The 18,175-nt window shown below is 40.0% G+C and overlaps 1 protein-coding gene across 2 annotated transcripts; it reads left to right on the forward strand.

Annotated features, from left to right (window-relative positions):
* Positions 1-486: 486 nt before the first annotated feature.
* On the forward strand, positions 487-15,754 carry LOC138960109 (uncharacterized). 2 transcript variants are annotated; one of them, XM_070331854.1, is made up of 14 exons: positions 487-581; positions 884-1,003; positions 3,160-3,249; positions 3,965-4,087; positions 4,646-4,768; positions 5,959-6,000; positions 6,567-6,656; positions 7,203-7,253; positions 8,041-9,205; positions 10,869-10,992; positions 11,316-11,442; positions 12,354-12,472; positions 12,829-13,024; positions 14,247-15,754. In XM_070331854.1, the coding sequence occupies exons 1-14, from the start codon at positions 500-502 to the stop codon at positions 14,621-14,623; spliced, it is 2,829 nt and encodes a 942-aa protein (XP_070187955.1). In that variant the 5' UTR covers positions 487-499; the 3' UTR covers positions 14,624-15,754. The 2 variants fall into 2 exon arrangements, with proteins under 2 accessions (XP_070187955.1, XP_070187956.1); XM_070331855.1 differs by lacking the exon at positions 487-581 and adding an exon at positions 1,497-1,707 and having other exon boundaries at positions 883-1,003.
* Positions 15,755-18,175: the final 2,421 nt, after the last annotated feature.

The raw sequence follows: 18,175 nt of genomic DNA on the forward strand, positions 1-18,175 counted from the left end.
CATATATATATATACGTTACGGCTTAAAAATTTAACATGCGCCACACTCAAGACAGAAGTCGCAGCACAGGCTTCATGTTTCATTGATTCACAGTATAAGGACACTGGGCCGACCAGTTTGAGTGACTAGCTAGGGGGGTTCTTTAGTTATGTTCATGTATTTATTCTGTTAGTATGTATATTGTGTGTTGTGTATAAAATGTCTTATCATTTGTAAACAATTTTAGTTTAATAAAATCTTAAAATCTGAAGAAAAAATGATTCAACCAACTGCCTTCGGCGGTTTGGGAGAAGATAGTTTTAAATGCCGCCCGGAGAGCCACACGTAGTATAATGTAGATACACTATATCACATCAATAAATATATATTCACTTGTGTGGCAGTGAGTGGCCTTATAATGTAGTATATTATTGCTGTGGTTTGTTAATGTTTTGGAGTCAGTATAATGTGAGAAAGAAACATCAGTTTTAAAATCATGCTTTTTTGTCTTCAGTGATCATGTCAGGAAAACGTTCTGCACCGTGCTTTCTTGCACGCTTGCCTCCAAGCAGAGGTCTTCAAATTCTGCAGGCAGCCCTGGGTAGGTTTCCTAGTTGTTGGCAAACTAAGTTTATGATGTATATTGTTACACCCTCTCTTTTCAGACAAGTGCGTAGACCTGTTACCACTGTCAGACAGTTACTAGTTCTATTATTACCACACCAAATATATACCATAATTTTATTTCCATGTGTAACTTGTGTACAAAGAGAGATGCAAACTGTCATGTTTTAAAGTACTTTGTTGCACAAGCATGCAGTTTGTTCTTAAAATAATGAGAAATTCTTCGGATGAATTTATTTGTATCCTGCATTGTTAAGTAATTGGGTTTATCTGCTTCAGGAAATGATCGTCAAGTGAGACATAAAAAGAAGATTCGTCTGATTCCACCTTTAGCGTTGGAGGATGAGGAACATAGTAATTCATGCGATCCAGAATTGTGTCTCTCCAAATCGGAAGAAGGTAAGTTATATAACAGGGTTTGAAAAGGTCTTTTAAGTCTTGGACATTTGAAGGGGTCTTTTCCAATCTGTAAAAGTCTTTGCAAACTGGACGATTGTCCAGTACGGCAAGAGTAAGACACGTCCGAGTGTTGTTTCAATGTTGTTATGTAATTTCAAGTTCTCTTGTTCTAAATCCTCAAAAGTTGCATAACAGGCCCCAATTTTGTACTTTGGGAAAACAATGTTGATTACAAACATGCCCACTACAAATGCACTGCTTGTTGGTTCAGCATATCCATCTTTGTTAGTAGGTTTTAATTTTTGGTTCACCACACACACTGTTCATTGAACCCCGGCTTTGAATATCAATCTCAGTTATCCTTCTTTCAGTCATGCAGCATAGTGCCTTCTATCTTTTGCTGAATCAGCCTTTAAATTCCGATGTTTGAAACTTGTTCTGTCGTGAAACATTATTATACGTAGTAGAATAGTTGCATAGTACTATTCTGCAGGCGATCAGGGATCGTTAATACCTGGACAATGCAGCTTCAACCCAAACATGTGCGGCTACGTTTGTCAGCAAAGGGATCAGACGTGTCCACTACAACCACTCCAATCGTTAATCCAAGTATTGTTAAAGCCGGGTGCGGCTTATAATCTCTTTGATCCACCCGGCGCCGGCCGCCTGTGCGCCGTGTGTACACGTCATGGCACGTGTCTGAGGTGCGTGGCTTCTAATTGGCTACTGTGTTCCTCGCTGTCTCTCCTCCCCACCCTCTCACTCTCTTCGTCCCCCTCTCTATATCTTGATTTCTCTCTCACTTCCTCTCTCTCTCTCTCTCTCTCTCTCTCTCTCTCTCTCTCTCTCTCTCTCTCTCTCTCTCTCTCTCTCTCCGTCTCTCTCTCTCTCTCTCTGTCTCTCTCTCTGTCTCTCTCTCTGTCTCTCTCTCTCTCTCTCTCTCTCTCTCTCTCTCTCTCTCTCTCTCTCTCTCTCCTACCCCGCGCATTCTCTCCTCTCTCCTTTCCTCCCTGTGTCTCCTTCACCCCACATCAGTCTCTCTATCTCTCTACCTCCCTCCTATCTCTCTCCCTCTCTCAGTCTCTCATCCCCCGCTTCCTCCCTCTCCCTTTCTCCCCCTCCCTCTCTCAGTCTCTCTCTCTCTCAAGAGTTGAAATGGCAAACTCATTTGAGTAATATTTGCAAACTAGTATCAAAAAAATTGTACCTGTTATCTAAATTAAGGCATTACGCTGATTCTGCAGCACTCAAAATGTTCTATTACGCCCACATAATGCCTCATATAAACTTCGCATCGACACTTTGGGATAACTGCAGCGATGTTCATTTAAAAAGACTCAATTCCCTGCATCGCCGAGCTGCAAAACTTATTCTGCATGATTTGAATAGGTCTACGGATGATAAACTAAAGCTCTTGAATTTCCTCCCCTTGAAAGATCAGTTGACGTTAAACAAGGCTGTGTTCATGTATACAATTCTAAATGACGACTGTCCTAAATATTTGCAATCACATTTCAAACATGCCACAAAAAGATATGGGTCCCAAAAAATCATCCCTCCTATACCTCGCATAGACCTCTACAAATCGAGCTTAGCCTTCTCAGGAGCGTTTCTCTGGAACTCCTTACCCCAACAGATAAGAAATGCAACTTCAGTGAAAATGTTTAAGAGACAGTCACGTTCACACATCATTCGTGAATGAAATGTCTTGTTCGATTGTTATTTTGTTAAACATTTTGTACTAATGTTAACGGATGTGTAGCTGATCGGAGCAACTTATTCCCAAATCCCAAATGAAAGGTATAACTATGTCAATGTAATTTTGTAATTTTTTTAGTTCTCCTTATGTAATTCCTTAAATGCACATTGTGTTGCATTCTGTACAATGTATTTCTGTATTTTATATGATTGAATTTATATTTGTAATGTGCGTCTGTCTTTATGTGTTGTATAAAGGACAGGTTGGAAGAATAGGCTTTGCCTAAAACCTTTATCCTTTTGTAATAAAGTTCTGAGTCTGAGTCTTGAGTCTCTCTCTCTCCCCTCTCTCTCTCTCTCTCCCCCCTCTCTCTCTCCTCCCGCTTTTACCGAGGGAGTTCACTTTAGATTAACACAAAAGATAAGCGAAATTAAATCTTATGTTTGCTTTTTGAAAGGTGCAGTTTCAACCTCGCAGTTGACAAATAAAGCAGCTGATGTCCCTCCAACGCATTGTGACGAACCGCAGTCTCCACATCACACAGAAGGTCCGTAAAAGTATTTGGAAACTGAATGATTATTGTCTGCTTAGCGGTGTCGGTGTAGATCATTAAAGTTGTGTTTGTAATGTGGCATCCGGATACATTTCTTGATTTTTTAGTAATACAAAATAAGGTTAAAGCATTTAAACTGACATATACATGCCTATGCTTCTATCTTTTAATTGTATGGACGTATGTAAAATACATGTACTCGTCAAAACACAATAACAAGATTTGAGAATATATTGTGAGAAAAGCTGGTGTGATTCAAGATTAGTTAAAATATGGTGTGTTCATCCTCTCATATCAATCACGGAACGCTTCATTTAAAAAAAACCATTGCTGAATAGGTTCTCGGTATATGTTTTGAATTTTAATATTAATAACAGCTTATATTCAGAATGCGCCAAATGCATACAAGTTGGCTTTAACGCCTAAGAAGAGTCCAGAAAAGTCACCTATAACAGTCATGGTGAGGAGTAGAGGGATAGAAGGGAGGGGTTCAAATCCCCCCTGCTGTTATTTAATTTTTGCTTGTAAGTGTATGAAACGTAAAAGACTCTTTCCTTATGAAAAACAATGGGAAGATGTGTTAGTGCCTGTAACAAAGGCAGAAGGTGTACACTAGTTGTTGCTTTTGAATTACGATACCTATGAAGGTATACAATACTGTTAGATCGTAAATACTGCATTGTTAAATAGTTGGGTGTATCTCCTTCAGGAAAGGATCGTCAAGTGAGATCGAGACAGATGATACATCAGATTCATCCTTTAACGTTGGAGAATGAGGAACCCAGTAATCCATGCGATTTAGAAATGTGTCCCTCCGAATCGGAAGAAGAGGGTAAGTTATTTAAAAGTGTTTGCACAGTTTGGAGGGAACGAGAGACGGACAGGAAGGGAGAGAGAGAGAGAGAGAGAGAGAGAGAGAGAGAGAGAGAGAGAGAGAGAGAGAGAGAGAGAGGGGGGGGGGGAGAGAGAGATGAGAGAGATATAAAGAGGGCAGCGAGAGAGGGAAGGGAGGGAGGGAATGAGAGAAAGAGGGATAAGGAAGGGAAGGGAGAAGAGAGAGAGAGAGAGAGAGAGAGAGAGAGAGAGAGAGAGAGAGAGAGGATAGGGAGGGAGGAAGATATTGCATAGTCCAGAAGCCGTCTCATTTTGCGTCAAATATCAGGTGTGTGCATGCGGGATTTATTGTTTTCAAATCTGACAAATACCAGTAATCCTTTCAGAGAGAGAGACAGATAGACAGAGAGAGAGCAACACACAATACATAACAACTTCTTCAGCAGTAACTAGTGTCACATTCAGCCAGTTGTTGGTTGTGAATAATGATATTTGTGAAGGTGTACAATATTGTTAGAGTACTGTTTTGTAAAATAATTGTGTTTATCTCCTTCAGGAAATGATCGTCAAATGAGACCTAGAAAGAAGACACGTCTGAGTCAGCCTTTGGCGTCGGAGGATGAGGAACTCAGTAATCCATGCGATCCAGATTTTTGTCTCTCCAAATCAGAAGAAGATGGTAAGCTATATCACGAGCCTCTGGTGAGTGAGTTCCTTTGATATTCCCGTGGGTCTTGACTGAAATACAAGCCATATACAAATTCACGAGTGTCGTAACCTGTATATACCACGAAGATCTAAAAGACAACGTGTGACGGAAACATCAAGCTTTAGTTGTCTGTTCAGATGAGGGACCTCTGCACATACCTTATTCTAAAGGCACGTACGTCTGTTGATCTATGTCAAGTCGGTGCATAATGGTGGCTTGGTTGTCCCCGTCAGTTGAAAGCCTCTTACACGGATTTGACTGAATACCTAGTGGTTACACATGCATCTCCTGAGATCTTGGACACCTTCATCGTCTATAAGGCATACTGCACCGCAGAAGAGCTAGAAATACTCGCAAAATGCATCTAACAGCTTGTCCAGAGAACAATCATGTAGACTGATGTACCGATAAGCGCGTGTGTACCGAGCACGCCTGAAAGAAGGGAGGTCATGGTATACATATATATATAAATATATATTCATACATCCAGTGCATATTAGTGTACTGTTTTGTTTTCTTATTATTTGTTCATGGGCTTAGACTCCCACGTTTACTCACGTTTTTAGCACGAGTGGATTTTTACGTGTATGACCGTTTTTACCCCACCATTCAGGCAGCATACGCAGATTTCGGGGGACATATTTGTACCAATTTTGCACAAAAGAGATAAAATGGTTTCACATAGTATAAAACAAAATTCGTTGTATTAAATAACTAATGCAAATTTCTTCTTTAAAAAATCAATTCTCATCCATGTGCAAAGTGATTCTACCAACAGACTGATGTTTGTAATTCCAATTAACCAACGCTAACATTAAAGCAGCTATTTTGGATTACAATATGTGGGCCAACGACATTAAAATGAGGTCACCTATCAGTGACATACATATCACGTCATTTATGTTAACATTTATTTCAGTTGGCTTTTTAGACCCTCTCCCTGCCGTCTTTTTAACAAACATGTGAGGTATCGAGACTAATTTAATATAATTCTACTTTATAATTTAAAACAATGATGCCTTCATTGTTGATTAGCTATTTATGAAAAAAAATGACGACTTTAGCCTTATACGGAGTAGTTCTACGAATACTAACAATCTGTGATTCCGTTTCTTATATTTTTGTACTTTGATTAAATCATTAAAATGTTTTATTTTCAGGAGGTGACAGTGAAACTGAAAGCGATTGTGACAACCTTGATGGTAAGATGTTTTCCTTGTAGGCAAAAACAAAAGAGGTTTTAATATGGTAACCCGACCAACCTCTCTTTTTTTGCCGACGCTAAGTCTTTTCTTTTATTCTTGGGGAAATAAACAGATTTCTTTGAAAATCTAGCTTTAAAACAACAACGAAACCAACTTTTGTTCCACCCTGTTGCCCCTAATCCAACATTTGTATACCCCTGCTCTTCCTGGAGGAGAGGCGGGATCTCTATGCGTGTTTGTCTACAGCTTTACTCTGGATTTTGATAATTGTTGGTGTCGAGAATTAAAGAAAATATCAAATGTCCATCTAATGCACCTTGTACCAAAATGCGTGAATTCTCACCACTGTCACATGTATTTGGCATGATTTTAAACATCACCATCTTCTATGTGGGAAAGTACACGCACAATATTCACATATCAGTTATCTATGTTTGGTAATTTTCGATCTTTTCACACCAACATTCACATGATAAGCGTTGTGCGATCACTTACCGAGAGAATTAACTTGAGATTAACACAAAAGAGAAACGAAAATATATCTTATGTTTGCTTTTTGAAAGGTGCAGTTTCAACCTCGCAGTTGACAAATAAAGCAGCTGATGTCCCTCCAACGCATACTGACGAACCGCTGTCTCCACATCACACAGAAGGTCAGTAAAAGTACAGTATTTGGAAACTGGACGGCTGTCTGCTAAGCGGTGAACTTTGCTGTAGATCATGAAAGTTGTGTGTGGAATATTTTGTTGCCAATGCTATTCGTGGCATCCTGAATTTCCTGAATTTTTACTAATCAGATAATAAGGTTAAAACATTTAAACTGACAAATACATGCCTATGCTTCAAGTTGTATGAACGTATGTGCAAAATACATGTTCTCGTCAAAATACGATAACAAGACTGGAAAATATATTCTGAGAAAAGCTGGTGTGATTGGCTAATGTATTATGTGTATTTCCTCTCATATTAATCACGGACCTCTTCATGGAAAACATTCTGTGGAATATGTTCTCGGTATATATTTTGAATTGTGATAATAATAATAGCATATATTTAGAATGCGCAATGACCTTAAAGCGCTTACAACCGAACAGTTTAACTCAACATTAAAATTGATTTTTATTGATTTAGATTAAACCTCCATGAAGTATTGTGTGATAGCCAGGGTGTTATTCTAACCACCAGTCTTTATTTTGCAGACACAAACTACAGTTCAAATATATATCCCCTGAAAGAACCAACAGTGACAGGTAAGTTTTAACATTCTCTGTATGGCTATCGATTACTTCCTTTTAAAAGCATTTTTGTATGCTTTGTTGTAATATATTTAAAGGTACACCCTTTCATTAAATACTTTGTTCTTAGCCTCTGTTTATACGGACTGGAGTGGATTGTTTTAATAACGATTTGTTATGTTTTTCATATTGAATTTAAAGGTTTTCTTTTGCACTGTATCTCGATAAGTCTCACCAAGCTAATGCAATACAATCTTCAGTCAAGTACTGCTGACTTTATTCAGAACCTATAAAGTTTGTGTAAATACAAACATGCCAAGTCCTGCTTGAGTAACCCATGAGTCTACGAGGGTAGAAAACGAGAAACATGGAAAACAAACACAGTTGCATTTTTATTGATTCCATCTCACACGGCATAAATAAATCCCTGCGCCTTGAATATGTGCGCGATATAAATTGCATAAAATAAAAATAAAATAAAAAATAAAAATAAAAAAATCCCTGCGCTTAGAACTGTACCCACGGAATACGCGCGATATAAGCTTCATATTGATTGATAGATTGATAAATGTAAAACAATATTTGACTAAAATCCAACAGATGTCTGCGACTCAAAACACCGAAACTTATAGCTTGCAATCATAGCAAAACTATTGTTTAACAATTGTAGCTTGAAATACTTGGCATGGGAATTGTCTGCATATTGGCCCAAGTTTATCCTCGCAAAAAAAACCTGTATTGTCCCAACATCTCAACTTGTTGATATGAAATACATTGAGATTGGTTTTCATGATGTGTGCAGATTGGACATTCGAAGATCTTCCGGAGAGTGCCACGCTTAGAGCAGAGGACAATTCACAAATATTCATACGCAAAATAATAGCAGAAAATGTCAGGTCAAGAAACTCTCGACACGCATGTTTCTTTTGTGAGAAACTTGTGCATGAGATTCGAAAGCACATCCAACGTGTACATTCGCAGAACCCTGATGTGAAGCCGATTTTGAAAAATTCAAAACAACTAGATCACATCCGCAAACTTGGTGATGATCTTCACAATCGAGGAGTCGTCCAAAAAGGAAAGGGAGAACTGCTGCTGAACAGACGTCCAAAGTTCTCCTTCAACGTAGCTGATTTTGGACCCTGTCCCTGTTGTAGAGAGTGGTATGCTCTCTCCAATTTGAAGAGACATGTTGAGACGTGCTCTGGGGAAAAGTGCCGACAAAGTGAGGTATTGATTCAGAGCAAAAGGACTGATGGGAGACTGAACCCAGCGTCAAACACCATGAGAGATATAATGGTTAAATTGCGCGAAGGGGAGGTCAAAACTGTAATTGAAGAGGACCCTTTAATTCAGGAACTTGGTCACCATTGGTACGACTCACTGGTGTCCAACAAGCTTCAACGTGAAAAGTACGCTCGCAACTACATGAGACTTGTTGCGCGACTTCTCCTCAAATTGAGGAGTGAAACTGGTGAAACCAGCATGACAATGTCGGAATTTCTAACTCCCTCATTCTTTGACAGTATTGTCAAATGCTGCATACACCTAGCCCAACCAGACAACGAGGACTTTGAAGAAGCCAAAGCTCCTTCAAATCCTATCAAACTGGAGTTTGAAATTCAAAGACTGCTGGACATCAAATGGGCAATGCTCGTCAAGAAAGGTGCACCACAGGAAGCATTACAAGAAGTGACAAACTTAAGTAAGCTTTTTGAAAAGGAGTACTCCCGAAGAGTATCCAGAAAAGCAAAGAACATATTGACCACAAGAAACCTCACGGTATCACAAGATGTTCCAAACCCAGAAACCATTGAGAAGCTAACCTTATACCTTCGTGGTGAACTTGAGCGCTACAACAAAGAAGGGGATGGAGGCGAATGGACATTTGCCAAGCTTGCTGTCCTTGTCCAGGCACGGTTGATTCTTTTCAACAAGAGACGCTCATTTGAGCTAGACAGCATCTCGTAAGTTTACAGCCTGACTGTTTTGGGAAGTTGATTTACATTCATACATACCAACGTACACACACATATACATACATACATACATACATACATACATACATACATACATACATACATACATACACACATAAATACATACACACATACAATGTGACCCCGATTGTTTTTATGTATGACTAATAAAATGATAAGCAGAATTAATGGACATATGGTATACTAGAGATGTAATCCACATATGAATTATTTATCAATCTATATAGCTGTTCTGATAGACACGTTGGGGAATTCGGGGGCTGGGATTGGATGGTCTCACACCTCCGTGTTCGGCGATTATCAAAGCATACTGGTACGAAAGTTGCGTCATTTTTTGCGGATATCCAAAAGCATATTCGCAAAAACAAAGACGCGTGGTTTCGGTTTACCCATCAATACCACACGATGTTTCAATCGACAACAGCATACACTGACAATTTGAAATGTACTCGGCAATGTTTTTCAGCTTTACAGATGTCGATAGCATACCCTTTTCTGCTAACTTCCCCATGAAAGAGGACTAAATCAATTATTTACTGTCCCTAAACACCACAAAATGCCCAAAGTCAAAAGATATAGTTCAAACAGGGGGTTACAACATATTTTATGGAACATCCGTTTTTGTTGTGTGAGCTCACTGAGTTGCCGACTGAGAGTGAGACAAACTTTTGCATTCGGCTTTTTTTTTATTTTTTTTTTTTACCTCGTAACCAAATTCACACTGAATACCCCACTTCCCCTCTGAAGACGGTATTGATGATCGACCCATTGTACTAGAATTCATGTTTATAACCGTGCCGAGGTTGAAAAATTCGCTTCAGGACGAGTCAAGTATAAAATACCATTCACCCCAAAACTTCGCTGGCGCACGTGGGTTTTGCTCGCGTTGTTCGGATTAGCTGTTCCAATTATCTCTCCTCCTCCCCTTGTCGCGTCCTAGTTCTTCCTAGTTGTTTCTATTTTTCCGTTGATGTTATGTTTTGGTCTTCTTCATAAAAAGCTTTGTTCAAAATTAAAACACTCAAACTTCTTTTTGTTGCATACAAATGAACTACTCTCGAATGAACTAGTTCTCGCACTGCTTCAACAGCTGTTTTTCACTATCGAAATTTTTTAGTCTGCGCGAAACTAATGCGCATAAGAATCGCCGGGCGTCTGCTACACCTTGATGAAAGCATCGAAAAAAACCGGTCATTTTATAAGTTTTGGAACAACAAATCAAGGTCAGAACAGCTATATAATCGCTATTGTGTTTTCAGCGTAGCAATAGGGTCCGGAGTCGCATTATACTTGTTCGAGTCTAAATATCAGACCCTATTGCTACGCTGAAAACACAATAGCTGTTAATTTTCTTACTCGAAGAAGAATATCATATTGAAAATGTATTAATGGAAGTTTTGCTATTGAAGAGTTGCATTATTTCTCATGTTAGGGTTTAATCCGCTCATACAAGTTCCATGGACAAAACATTGAAAATGTTTGCATGTAATCGAGGTGCACTTAGATCCCTGATTTTAATCCGTTAATCCGTTAATCCGTCGACAACAAATCGGGCCCTGTTTCTTGCAATCGTCATTGTGCTTCATATCATTGACACAATTTTATGACTGCCTTTCTATTTTATTTTCAGGCTCCACAACTATACTCATCGCCAAACCGGACTCAAGGAAATCGACAAATCCCTTGCGTCTGATCTCACCGCCATGGAGCAGGAACTGCTTGCCAACCAAGACATTATAACAGTTGTTGGCAAGGTATTGAAGTTAGCCGAAGGAGTTTAAAACTGGAGAAAAATATGAATAGATCCCTTCCAGCATGGTTTGACTATGTTCAAATTAGGTTGATTCCCTAAGATTTTAGTGTTGGGAAAATGTCCCCATCCGAGATCGGTAAAACCAAGTTGATACAGAAATGTAAATCTGGACATTTCCTGCAATAATTTAAATAGCAACGAATATCTGAACTACACATTTGTTGCATGCGTTCAATTTGTTTAGAATATATATATACTGTGTATAGACCGTTTTGAACTTGATGACCACTTTGTCTTACATTTTTCTCATGTGTCGTCAATCAGAATGCGCAGCCAGTCCCAGTGATCATCCCCAGTGATGCCAAGAAAGCCTTGGACCACCTTGCTGGGGAAAGAAACCGAAAAAAAGCTAGCATTCCAAAAGCCAACATTTTCCTGTTTGCAAGTACAGGTCAGTGTCAAATGTTAAGGAAAAGCGGGGCAAGAAAGCTAGTCAGCCCAAATATGTTAAAGGGATACTGTCTACGGGGCCATTTTGCCTTGTTTACGGCCGATTTGAGCAGAATGGATGATGTATATTGCTCAGCTGACCTAAATTAAAGCTATACCCTTGCCCTAGTTATCCCAAAGAAGTGTTATACACCCCAGGATGTTATACACCCCAGGAAGACATCTCAAAGGTGGCAACACAGAGCAGTCCCGATCGTATGAAGCTCTTGTTCGTGGAGACTTAATTGTTTTAATGGTCTTTGTGCGGAGTTCTCTCCCTGTACAGTCAGTATGAAGAACGATTGTTTTTTTCATGCTGAAATGGCCGTTAAAAGCATAGTTTTAAATATTTAAACTTCTTTCGGCCGTGAAACATTATTATATATATTTAGTTTAGAGTTGGATAGCACTAGTCTGGGGGTGATAGGAGAGAGTTTAACGTAGGGAAAGTAGCTTTGAGTTTAGTTATACATTATGATCTGAGATATGTTTAGCGACAATGCATCCCTCTATATAGGTACAATAATGACTTAGTGCGTGATTATAAAAACTGATTTGTTGGCTATTAGCAGACGCTTTTTAGTCGAGTTGCCCGTGGGTTATACTTTAGGGTATCTTCATTGATATACACAATATTTTTTCAAATAATAAGATACAGTCAAATACCTTGTCACTCACAACTTCTCCTCAATATTGACATTGAGTCTGTCGATACTGAGGGCAACCTTTCTTTCAATTTTTAAGTTGTTAAAGGGATACTGTCTAACGGGCCATTTTGTCTGAAAATGACCCATTTACATTTAATTAAAAGGGTCAATAGACCCATGGTCTTTTTCTCCCAACCTGACCCCTGTCTTTCTACTCGTGTTTTAGGCCAGGGACCAAGAAGCACATATACGGCGCTTACAAAAGCATGCACGGATGCCAAGGTTGAGTCGTCAGTGAAGATCAACAGTCGCACCATGAGGAAATATTGTGCAACACTCACTCAGGTTGGCTTCCTAGCTTCTTGTGTTTTCACTGATTGGTAGTTTTAATGACACAACATATAACAATTTGATAAAAACAAAATTCTTTAAACTTGGTGCACACGACGGAAAATGTCTAATGTAATTACATTTGTATTTTAAAACTCACAATATCATATCAATTGCAGACCACCAGTGACTATTTTCGTTTTAACATGATTGCAGAATTCTGAGAATTCAATTTTGTTTCATTATAATATGCTGTTTCTGCTTTTTAACACATTATAGTTCTCATCATCTGTCCAGTTAAACTGGAAAATAATAGATACACTTGAGAATGCATTTATACATTATGGGTTATTTTCCTGTTTCACACACAGATGTTCAACCTTCAGCCTCATCAGAAGGCATGGTTGCTAAAGCACCTTGGCCACACCGAAGCTGTGCACAACAGTTACTACCAACAGATGAGTGGCTTGGTCGAGAAAGTGCATCTGACGAAGCTGCTTCTAATTCAGGATAGCAATCTGACGTCAAAATTCAAAGGCAAAAACCTGGAGGAGATACCAATGGAAGGTAAGTTCGTTGACAATGGTGTGTTGCAGTTGTACATATCAAATCTTGATTATATACACACACATCTCACACATGCTCAATCAACGAGGATCATCGACGGGTGGTGCTACTTAGACATTTAACGTGTACCACACTCAATACAGAAGTCACCTCACAGGCTTCATGTCTCACCCAGTCACAGTATACTGACACCAGTCCTATCACTAACCCCATAATGCCAGACGTCAGGCAAGCCGGTAGCTACTAGATTGCCAATTTGTAAAACGTCTTAAGTATGACTCCGCTGGGGGACGAGCCCACGACCTTCCGCTCACGAGGCGAACGCCTTAACCACTGGGCCACCGTGTTGCGGTTCATCTCACATCAACAGATGTCTTGGTGAAATAATCACTATGTACACCGGTTCACAGAGACAGCGTCTTCTAAATGCATACGCTATTCATAATAAAACCCAGCACAAAATCATGGAAAGATCTCACCAATACACAGTGAAGAAACCAGGGTAAGAATAGGGCACACAAACGAGACACCACTCCTTCTGTACAAAAAAGGCCTGAGTAAGCCTGGAGTTAACTAAACATGGTCCTAACAGCGGCCGTGTTCGACGCGTCCGACCGCGCCCGACCACAATTGTTCATACATACATACAGTATACATAGCTACATTGTATATGTTCGGTAACTTTATGGCATGCCCTGGCGTTATGTGAAGTTTCAATCCATAACAATGACAAATGATATGTGTATGGTACATATTAGAATAGCGATCGTACTCGTATAAACTTCGGCTGCGGTGACGTAGCAAATGACAAGTGCCCAACAAGTTTTTGTTTGTTTGTTTGCTTAACGCCCAGTCCACCACGAATGGGTTATTTCAGGGCGGTGCTGCTTTGACAGTTAACGTGCGCCACACACAAGACAGAAGTCGCACCCAGTCACATTATTCTGACACCGGACCAACCAATCCAAGCACTAATCCCATAATGCCAGACGCCAGGCGGAGGAGCCACTAGATTGCCAATTTTAAAGTCTTAAGTATGACCCGGCCGGGGTTCGAACCCACGACATCCCGCTCACCGGGCGGACGCCTTATCACAAGGCCACCGTGTTGCGGTTGCCCAACAAGTCGTCAGTCTGCATTACAGCATTAGTGCTATACATGTAATGTACTTTTTAAAGTGGTCAATACCTTTGTCATTTCAATGTCTTTTTTTTCTGTGCAGATATCATCAGAGTTTCTGATCAGCAGAGGACCACCACTCCAACAACAGCAGCCACTGACGAATCCACTGACTGGCACGCTACAACATCCACTGACAGAAAGTCAACCTTCTCATCAAACGAAGACTCACACAGATCTCAGAAAGGCCATCATGGCAAAGATATGAGCCAGAGGAGAAAGTGGTCAGATGAAGAGGAGGCAGAGCTGTTGCAGTTTTTTGAAACACATTTTCAGAATCATACCGTCCCCAAGAAGCCAGAAGTGAATGCTGCGAGAGACAGGAGTTTTGAATTGGAAGGTTCCATCTGGCAACGTGAGTGGCGGTTGATAGTCCAAAAGATTTCAACCGAAAACAGAAAGTCGAAACGCAAAGTGTAGGTTTACATTGTTACTTTCGTGTAAATGATGGGTGTTGACTATATCTGCCTCTTTTAAACCAGACTACTCAATCGGTCATAGGGCCTTAGTTTACTCTGTATTATGAGAATTTGGTCGCGTTTATTGAACACACATGTGTTATATAACAAACAAAATTGCTCTGTTATTCATTTAATCATCCATTGTTTTTCTAAATGAATTGTTCGGTCGTCTGATCGTGTACATGATTGGGTGTTGACCATATCTATTTATTTTGAACCTGACTACTGAATCGGTCATAGCGCCTCAGTTTACTCAGTAATATGTGAATTTTGTCGCGTTTATTGAACACACATGTGTTATATAACCAACAACATTGCTCTGTTATAGATTTTATCATCCATTCTTGTTCGTTAAATGCACTATTCAGTCGTCAGATCGTGTACATGATTGGATGTTGACTATATATCTGCCTATTTAGAACCAGACTACTCAATCAGTCATAGCGCCTTAGTTCAGGGCCGGACCAGTACGTTTTTAGGGGGAGGGGGGGGCTAAAATGTTGAAGCGGGGGTCCGGGTCCGCAGAAGGCCCCCGGTGGGTCGAGGGGCGAAGCCCCCGTGGGGGTATGTGGGCAAAGCCCCCATAAGGTGAAGAAATGTTAACATTTATACATGAAAAATTATCCTATTCTTGCACAAAAAAGTCATTTAAATAATGAAATAGCACCACCAGAAATTTAACATATTAACTACCTAAGGTCAACAATGGGCCAGAATCGTTTGAATGGACTGGCCCTGCATGCTTTGACAATACACAAACTCAAACAATGGCTTGCGCAATGCACGTAGAGAGCTTTATCGTTTTCTTGCAGAATGCGGGCCTGGACTCTCTTGAATGTTCCAGCCATGTTGGCAGAAACCATCATATCCTTGCCCTCTAATGTTCTCAACTTCCAGTGCCCAATCCCGAAGACACTTTTTGCAATATTATTATTATTAAGCTCTCTCTCTCTCTCTCTCTCTCTCTCTCTCTCTCTCTCTCTCTCTCTCTCTCTCTCTCTCTCTCTCTCTCTCTCTAATGTTCTCAACTTCCAGTCTCCAATCCCGAAGACACGTTTTGCAATATTATTATTATTAAGCTCTCTCTCTCTCTCTCTCTCTCTCACTCTCTCTCTCTCTCTCTCTCTCTCTCTCTTTTTTTTTTTTGGGGGGGGGCTGGGTGGGGGGCTAAAGCCCCCCCCCCCCCCCCTCTCGTCCGGCCCTGTAGTTTACTCAGTAATATATGAATTTGGTCGCGTTTATTGAACACACATGTGTTATATACCCAACAGCATTGCTCTGTTATAGATGTTATCATCCATTCTTTCGCTAAATGCACTATTCAGTCGTCAGATCGTGTACATGATTGTGTTTTGGCTATATCGGCCTCTTTTTAACCAGACAACCGATCGGTTATAGCGCTTTAGTTTACTCGGTAATATGTATTGTGAATTTTGTCGCGTTTATTGATCACACATGTGTTATACAACTAACAACATTGCTCTGTTATTGATTTTATCATCCATTCTTTCGCCAAATGCGCTGTTCAGTCGTCAGATCGTGTACATAATTGGGTTTTGACTATATCTGCCTCTTTTAAACCAGACTACTCAATCGGTCATAGCGCCATTTGGCCCATAGTTTACTCAGTAATATGTGAATTTGGTCGCGTTAATTGAACACACATGTGATATTGTTACACGACACTTGAAATTGCCACAATTCTCAAATGCCGTATAGTTGTGTGTTATTTATTCTACGTCGCCCGTCTTCGCAGCAGCAGAAAACAACTCGTCAAATTGAGTTCGAGGATTTTTTCAGCATTCCATACATACAACTGCACATCGTAGTAGAACTCAAAGTAGAAGCATGAAACTTAAAAATCGCACTGGTTTATATAGCAAACACTCAATTCGAGAATATTCTAGACCGAACAAGACACATCTACAGATAGTCGGATTGTTCCTCTTACTAGAATACTTCCGCTCCTAAAATAAAAGATCAAAAGTACCGCGCGGGCCGACGCTATCGACCCGAAACTCAGACTCGAAACAGCGTGGCACACTACCTGTCTCGACAGATCTGGAAAGTTATACAGCATTCTCGTCTAACTATAAATATCATATTTACAAAATATAATACTGGTACTTTCCCGTAAAGTACAAATAGGTCAACTATGTGCAACAAACGGAACTAAACCAAAATTCAACAACTGTAGCGTTTCCTAACAGATATATAACCATCAACATTGCTGTGTTATTGATGTTATCATCCATCCTTTTGCTAAATACACTGTTCAGTCGGCAGATCGTGTACATGATTGGTTGTTGACTTTATCTGCCTCTTTTAAACCAGACTATTCAATCGGTCATAACCCCCCGCGGGTTAGGGGGTGTCCCATATTGGTTGGGACGAGAAAGAATTTACCCGATGCTAACCAGCATGTCGTAAGAGGCGACTAACGGATTCTGTTTCTCCTTTTACCCTTGTTAAGTGTTTCTTTTATAGAATATAGTCAATGTTTGTATACTTTTAGTCAAGCAGTATGTAAGAAATGTTAAGTCCTTTGTACTGGAAACTTGCATTCTCCCAGTAAGGTAATATATTGCACTACGTTGCAAGCCCCTGGAGCAACTTTTTGACAAGTGCTTTTGTGAACAAGAAACAATTGACAAGTGGCTCTATCCCATCTCCCCCCTTCCCTCCGTCGCGACATGACCTTCGCGGTTAAAAACGACGTTAAACACCAATTAACTAACTAAATCGGTCATAGCGCCATAGTTTACTCAGTAATATGTGAATGTGGTCGCTTTTTATTGAACACACATGTGTTACATAACCAACAACATTGCTCTGTTATTATTTAAGCATCCATTTTTTTGCTAAATGCACTGTTCGGTCGTCAGATCGTGTACATGATTGAGTTTTGACTATATCTGCCTCTTTTGAGCCATGACGCTCTGTGTGTTGAACCATGACTTTGTGTAAGTGTTAAACCATGACTCTGAGTGTTGAACCATTGTTCTATGTGTGCGTTGAACCATGACTATGTGTTGAATTGATGAACCATTGCTCTACAAGTAATGTACTCTTGTATGTGTGTGTTGAACCATTACTATCTGTGTGTACACCATAGCCCCATGTGTGTGTTGAATTTTTGGAATGGGATGCAGAGAGAGAGATGGAGTGAGAGAGAGAGAGAGAGAGAGAGAGAGAGAGAGAGAGAGAGAGAGAGAGAGAGAGAGAGAGAGAGAGAGAGAGAGAGAAAGAGAAACAAAGAGAGAGAGAGAGAAAGAAAGAGACAAAAATATAGAACTTGAAGAGAGGGAGGGAGGGAGAGGAAAGAGAGAGAGGGATTTTTTCGTTCGATACATTGCTTTACGTCCAGCTAACCAACAATGGGTCTTCTCAGGACTGAAGCGCAACCCACATTGTGTATTACTTCCTTGGATGTGTCTCAACTCCCCTATGATGAATCATGATTACAGGAACATACAATGAGAAAAACTGGAGCCATAGCAGAATTACTGGC

Source organism: Littorina saxatilis, linkage group LG2 (assembly GCF_037325665.1).
Source record: "Littorina saxatilis isolate snail1 linkage group LG2, US_GU_Lsax_2.0, whole genome shotgun sequence".
Taxonomy (NCBI): domain Eukaryota; kingdom Metazoa; phylum Mollusca; class Gastropoda; order Littorinimorpha; family Littorinidae; genus Littorina; species Littorina saxatilis.